This window comes from Triticum urartu, chromosome 4 (assembly GCF_003073215.2).
Source record: "Triticum urartu cultivar G1812 chromosome 4, Tu2.1, whole genome shotgun sequence".
NCBI lineage: Eukaryota > Viridiplantae > Streptophyta > Magnoliopsida > Poales > Poaceae > Triticum > Triticum urartu.
In genome coordinates this window covers 502,634,145-502,641,332 of record NC_053025.1, presented here as the reverse complement: position 1 = coordinate 502,641,332, position 7,188 = coordinate 502,634,145, and the positions used below count along the sequence as shown (strand labels likewise).

Below are 7,188 nucleotides of genomic sequence, written 5' to 3'. Positions count from 1 at the left end.
TTTCTATAGAATTTAACCCTATGAATTAAACAACAAAAATAGAAAAAATCATAGGAATATAATCCTCCAGAATCCATATGAAACCTTTTGAATCATACTCCCTTTATTCCAAAATATAGTGGCTCACGTTTTCCAAGATACAACTTTAACCATAAATTTAACCAACGATCTTGTATTCTCGTCGCAGTCGGTCTTGTTGGTTAAATTTATGATCAAAGTTGAAGCATGGAAAAAAATGAAGCACTATATTTTGGAACGGAGGGAGTAGTAATCTGAAAAAAATGTCCAGTTCAACATTTTATAACCATGAGTGCAAAAAGAGGAGCTTTAAGATTCCAACTGCCTGGTCTGAAGGCTGGAGCACCCGTTCGTTCTATTGGATGGAGCACGCCTTTTACTTTTGCGAGAATCTTGGATGGAGCACGCTGCACGCCTGTCTCCCTGCCATATAGGCCCCAGAGCCAGAGGGACCCATAGTTTAATGGGACCAATGAGACAGTGACTCACAGAAAACCATCGCTAATTCTCCTAACCCTAAACGGCTAAACCCTCTCGTCCCTCCCCATGGCGTCACCGCCGCCGCCGCCGAAGCTTCCGATCCCCGGTCGCCGCAACATACTCATCACCAGCGCTTTGCCCTATGTCAACAACGTCCCGCACCTGGGGAACATCATCGGCTGTGAGCATCCCTTCTGCTGTGCTATCTCCCACAATTTTGTTTCCTCGAGCTCTCGCTGTTCGCCCCCGGTTTTATCTTCTCTGATGGTTTCGATTTTGGTCGCGTTCTGCAGGCGTGCTCAGCGCCGACGTGTTCGCGCGGTACTGCCGGCTGCGGGGGTACAACGCCATCTACATATGCGGCACCGACGAGTACGGGACGGCCACCGAGACCAAGGCCTTGGAGGAGAAGTGCTCGCCCAAGGAGATCTGCGACAAGTGAGAGAGCCTTCACCTCTCGATGCCTTTTTAGTTTAATTTTGGTTTGTTTGTACAGGATTCGGCAATCGACCGTTATGAAATCTATCCAACACTGCTTTGAATTGCCGCACATACAAATACGCACGAAAGTTTCAGTTATCAACCTATGATATGCTATACACCTAGTTAGTAAAATTTCCATAGTTCATATGAATAATGAAGGCATTTTATTCGTAGTAAGCTTTCCCGGCTGAAAATGCAGGTACCATGTTATCCATGACGAGGTCTACAAGTGGTTCGACATAAAGTTTGACAAGTTTGGGCGGACGTCCGCTCCTGAACAGACAGAAGTCTGCCAGGCAATTTTCCATAAACTGATGGAAAACAAATGGCTCACAGAGAACACCATGCAGCAGGTACAGCTAATTCCTTGCCCGACCTTGTATATATTCATCTCCACATGTTGTTTCTGTTATGCAATATTTTTCTGCTTTGCAGCTTTATTGTGACACGTGCGAGCGATTCTTAGCCGATAGGCTTGTGGAGGGGAAATGTCCGACAGAAGGCTGTAACTATGAAGCAGCAAGGGGTGATCAATGTGAAAACTGCAGCAAATTGTTGAACCCAACTGAGTTAATTGATCCAAAGTGTAAGGTAAGCATACAGAATACTTTTTGTAACATATTTAGTTGTGTTCGGTGTATCATTATGATTCACCTGAGCACACGAGGTGTGTGCCGCGTGAAACTGCATATGATGAATTTTCCTGTGCTGTTTCTTTTTTGCAGGTCTGTAAGAATGCTCCACGTATTCGTGACACAGATCACTTATTCCTGGAGCTTCCTCTATTGAGTGATAAGTTGGTAAACTATATTAACAACACTTCAGTAGCTGGTATGTGGAGTCAAAATGCTATTCAAGCAACAAACGCATGGTTGAAGGAAGGGTTAAAGCAACGCTGTATCACCAGAGATCTTAAATGGGGAGTTCCTGTTCCACATGAGAAGTATAAAGACAAGGTTTGGGCATATCAGATATGAATATATCTTTGCTGTTATGCGTTTATCTTATCTCATTTCTGTTTTTTGCAGGTGTTTTATGTCTGGTTTGATGCACCAATTGGATACATATCTATCACAGCATCATATACGCCTGATTGGGAGAAGTGGTGGAAGGATCCTGATAATGTAGAGTTGTTCCAGTTCATGGGTAAAGATAATGTGCCATTTCACACGGTATGATGCCTATGATATGGTGAACATCTTTAGTCATTCAAGCTTTGTTTTGGCACAAATTTAGTAGTTATTTGGCTTCATGTTTGGTTTGTGCCCAAGTTAGACATACCAAACAATTTGCTAGCCAAAATTTTGGTCAAGCTTTTCCTTGCCCATGAGTTGGGCAATATGGCAAGAAAGATGAACTAGAGTTACCAAAAGAGGCATTGGCAAGCCAAAATGTCATCAGCCATCCAACCAAATAACAAAGTTTTGGCCATGACCAAATAATTTGTAGGGTAGGTTTTGGATACCATCCAAACATACCCTATATTAGTGCATATATTTGTGAATAAAGTTTTGTTTAACTGCCAAGTCAGGACAATAGTACTTCCAGCCACGAGTGGATATGTTTTCACCACAAAATACGACTGAAAAATGCAGATTATGATTTCTTGCTGAATATTTGACCCTCCATTCAGTCGAGTCCTGTGATTGTTTGACATTATTTTTTATAAGGATATTTTGTTTTATTTTATAACCAATGGTTAAATCACGCAAGAGCTACAAGCACACAGATCCATTTATTTGAGGGCCAGTTGCATTTGATGTGCTTTAGCTAATTCCGGCATGAATTTTCTGTTATACCTCATAAAAGGTTGCTTTCGTTTCAAGTAATTAGTACTTTCTGAAATTGAAAAAAGTCCTTTAAGAAGCCAGTCTGATGCGAGCTGTATTGAAATGTATGGATAGCATATGTGTATACTGACTTTCTTTTAATGCCTGTACTTTTTTCCCATGAAGTACTTATTTGTTTAAAGGTAACTTTCAGGTCATGTTCCCTTCAACACTACTGGGAACTGGTGAAAACTGGACAATGATGAAGACCATAAGTGTTACTGAATATTTGAACTATGAAGCAGGTACTTTCCACATTTTTGTTTGAACCTAATGCTTGATTGGTGCACAGTTCATGCTAGTCATTCATACTTGGTTATTGCTTTCTTATTTACTTGAGCTGAAATTCCTATGCTTTCTAGAGATTTATGAGTAAAGCATATCCGGCTGCATCTATTTACACCAAAGAAATACCCGTTCTGTTTACACCCCCTGCAATTGCAGAGGCTTATCGACCTGGCCTTCCCGAATGCAATTTCTTTTACCAGAACATATTGCTCACTGCCCAGTATTTGGCCCATGCTTGCACTGTGTGCTGTGGTGCATTGTGATGCACTTCAAGCTGCAGAAGTAGTCGACACCTTTCTCAAGCCTCAACACTTCTCTTTCTTCACAGGTGCCCAGAATGACTAGCTGTGTAGGTTTGTGTTCCTATATTATTGCTTTGTACTCCCTCCATTCCTAAATATAAGACCTTTCAGAGATTTCAATATAGACCACATATGGAGCAAAATGAGTGAATCTACACTCTAAAGTATGTCTATATACATCCGGATGTAGTCCATAGTGGAATCTCTAAAAGGTCTTATATTTAGGAACGGAGGGAGTATTTAGCAATGAGCCCTGTTTTCATTATGGGTCATGCTCACTGCTCCCTTGTTCTTCTGCCACCAGAGAATATTAGCATGAAATTGGATGAATGGTTTGAAGAAATTGGGTTATACCGTTAATCCGTTATGGCACTCTAGTTTGTTTATCCTTTTTGCTTGGCTAAACATATGTCTTATGGACTAAGATATGTTCCAGCAAGATCGAGACACTGTTATGCATGGGCCTGATTCAAATTACTCTGAAGTAGATTCATATGTGATATTGGCACATTATGTATGTTTATTCCCTTGATAATAGCTAAATATTCCTCACATCTATAGGAAAATTTTCCAAGAGTCATGGTATTGGTGTCTTTGGCAATGATGCGAAGACTACTAATATTCCGTCTGAAGTATGGCGATACTACTTGCTTATGAACCGTCCTGAGGTTTGTATAGACATTTTGTTCAATAGATTTAAAATATCTGATAATGGCATTGATTGCAATATTTTTCTGTTTTGGGTGTTCAGGTATCAGATACACTGTTCACTTGGGCTGATTTACAAGCTAAATTGAACAGTGAGTTGCTGAACAACCTGGGAAACTTCATCAACCGTGTGCTAAGCTTTGTTGCCAAACCAGCTGGTTAGTCACTGGAGAATCTTGCACCTGACATCTAACTGTCTAGAAGGATTATCAGTTGATTTCTTTGTTTTAGAATTTATCTTGATTATCTGTGATTCGCTGCCATACTATATCATCATTCCTTATCTTCCACACTTTTGTTTAAGTTGATTTTTGATCTGCTTTTCTGGTAGGAGGCGGATATGACTCCATCATACCTGATGCTCCTAATGCGGAGTCACATCCATTGACCAATGCACTTGCTGAAAAAACTAATAAATGGGTTGAACAATATCTTGAAGCAATGGAGAAGGTAATTCATTTACTTGAACCATGTGAAATGGCACAAGTTCCTGCATTATCTCTCTAGTTTTATGTTATTTCATTGTGCCAGCTACAAGGATCTAAAATAGAATGTTCACTCCTTTCGCTACAGGTTAAACTGAAACAAGGACTGAAGAGTGCGATGGCGATTTCTAGTGATGGAAATGCATATTTGCAAGTAAATATATTTCTTTGTCTTGGTTTCCATTTGTGTTTTTAAATAGCACTGTTATATCTTATCTTTGCTTTGCTGAATACAGGAGAGCCAGTTTTGGAGGCTTTATAAGGAAGATCCAGCAACCTGTGCCATCGTAATGAAAACTTCAGTTGGTGTTGTTTATCTCCTTGCCTGTCTGCTGGAGCCTTTTATGCCTTCCTTTTCTAGAGAAGTATAATCCTCATTTTCATGTTTCAGAGTTTCTATTAATAGACCCCCTTTGCCTGAGCTTACTCTTATGTTTCTTTCTTAAGGTGCTGCACCAATTAAATATGTCCCCAGATGAAGATCTGTCATTCTGTGATGATAAAGGAGAAACTGCCAAGGCAAAAAGACCCTGGGATTTTGTATCAGCGGGACATAAAATAGGGAAGCCAGTCCCTCTATTTAAGGAACTGGTGCGTATTTGCATTTTGATAGAAGAAATTTGTTAGTTGGCCATGCTTTTATATTTAGCAATAATGCAGAAAGACGAACAAGTCGAGGCGTTTAGGATTAAATTCGCTGGCAGCCAAGCTGAAAGGATCTTGAAGGAACAAGCTGATGCCGAGGCCAAGAAAGTTGCTGAAAAGCTCAAGGGCACAAAATTATCTGGTACTTAAGAAATTCTTGCTATATATTTTTGCGTGAATTACATGCGAGAACAGTTATTTTTTTTCTGTGGCAATCTATAAACAGGCTTCTCTTTGTGGCTCAATTGTCTGCAATTTGTATGTTTTCCTGAAAATACTGGTGCAGAGTGCGCCGTCTTTCTTACCTTCTGCTGAACCAGTTTCATAACTCTAGAAATTCATTGGCCAGTTTTCTCTTGCTTTTGTATCAGAGGGAAGTTCAAAGAAGAAACAATCTGGTGGTTCGAAATCAAAGACAGCAGAGGAAGTCTCAGTTGCCAAGCTGGATATTCGTGTAGGGCTTATCAGAAAAGCAGAGAAGCATCCAGATGCTGATTCACTTTACATAGAAGAGATCGATGTTGGAGAAGAGGCACCAAGAACAGTGGTTAGCGGTCTTGTCAAATTCATCCCTCTTGAAGAAATGCAGGTCTGTCTTTCTTAGTATCATTTGTAGTCGCAACATTGGTATGCTGATTGGTCCTACCTCCCTAATTTGCAATTTATGGTACGAATGAGCAGAACCGGAAAGTTTGTGTGCTCTGCAATCTTAAACCGGTGGCAATGCGCGGTATAAAATCACATGCTATGGTTTTGGCCGCATCGAATGAGGACCATACAAAGGTAAGGAACGTTTGGCTCTCATGTGCTCTTTGTTTGATAAATCATCATGAATGTACAGTAGCAGCCACTTCCGGTTTGTGGAAACTGACATTTGAAATTTTAGGTTGAGTTGGTTGAGCCTCCAGAATCCGCTGCTGTTGGGGAAAGGGTGACCTTTGCCGGGTTCTCTGGTGAGCCCGAGGCTTCTCTTAACGCCAAAAGCAAAACCTGGGAGAAGTTGTCCGCTGATCTGCACAGCAACGGTGAGCTGGTGGCGTGCTACAAAGATGTTCCATTCACAACTTCGGCTGGAGTATGCAAGGTCAAGACGATAGCGAATGGGGAGATTCGCTAGGCACAGTGCCCAATCTGCAGTCTGACTGAATCGCTGTCTGATTTCATTGGAAGTTAATATTGCTGATTTACTCTTTTTTTTTGAAAAATTTGACGCCTTTCGAGCACTGCTCTGCACACCGTTGTGATTGAAGAACGCTTGTTGTTTGTCACCTCCCCCCCCCCCCCCCCCCCCCCCCCTCCCTCTCCCCCCCCCCCCCCCCCCCCCCCTCCCCCTTTTTGAGGGTACTTTCGGCTCAACAGTGAGGCGACAGACAGGCCTATTCCCGCCGTTTTCCCCCTTTCCCTCCATTTCCTCATTGTTTTCCCCTTCCGCCCTGCCATGCTGCCGAAGAAGTATTTGGCTCCTCGCCTCGCTGTCACTGCACTGCCACTCCTGATTCCACCCAGCCGAACCAAAGGAAGCTGATGGCAAGACCATCGGGCATGTCCAACGCTGAGTGAAGGGCGGAGGTTTAGCGCTGGGAGGCTGTCATCATCGACCGGCGGAATAGGCTCATCGCTAAGAAGGCCAGGGACGCAGCAGCGGCGGAGCAGGCAGATACGTCTCACGTGGGGATGATGAATCCGCGCTGCCACTACTGCCCACAAGCTACGTGGGGGAGCCAACAGAACGTCGCATCCCCGGCCAACTTCCCCCCGCCGCTGCCGCTTTGGGGGCACGCACCCTCGCCTGGCTACTTCGACGGCGATGCACATGGTAGTTTCAACCCCAACATCACCTCCCCGCATGGCGCGCCGCCGTGTGCCTCCCCCTCTGGCATGAAGACCGACCAACGCACTCCCTCCCCCGCGTTCACCGTTGGCCTCCACACCCAGTACAGCTACTTGCCA

The 7,188-nt window shown here is 43.1% G+C and overlaps 1 protein-coding gene across 1 annotated transcript; it reads left to right on the top strand.

Moving 5' to 3' along the window:
• Window positions 1-489: 489 nt before the first annotated feature.
• Window positions 490-6,506, top strand: LOC125552292 (probable methionine--tRNA ligase). Its single transcript, XM_048715791.1, has 17 exons — window positions 490-679; window positions 792-936; window positions 1,181-1,334; window positions 1,417-1,572; window positions 1,707-1,937; window positions 2,010-2,153; window positions 2,965-3,055; window positions 3,962-4,068; window positions 4,152-4,266; window positions 4,440-4,558; window positions 4,682-4,747; window positions 4,830-4,958; window positions 5,041-5,184; window positions 5,254-5,380; window positions 5,610-5,827; window positions 5,920-6,021; window positions 6,125-6,506. Exons 1-17 carry the CDS (start codon window positions 565-567, stop codon window positions 6,353-6,355), a joined length of 2,394 nt encoding a protein of 797 aa, XP_048571748.1. The 5' UTR covers window positions 490-564; the 3' UTR covers window positions 6,356-6,506.
• The last annotated feature ends 682 nt before the right edge of the window (window positions 6,507-7,188 follow it).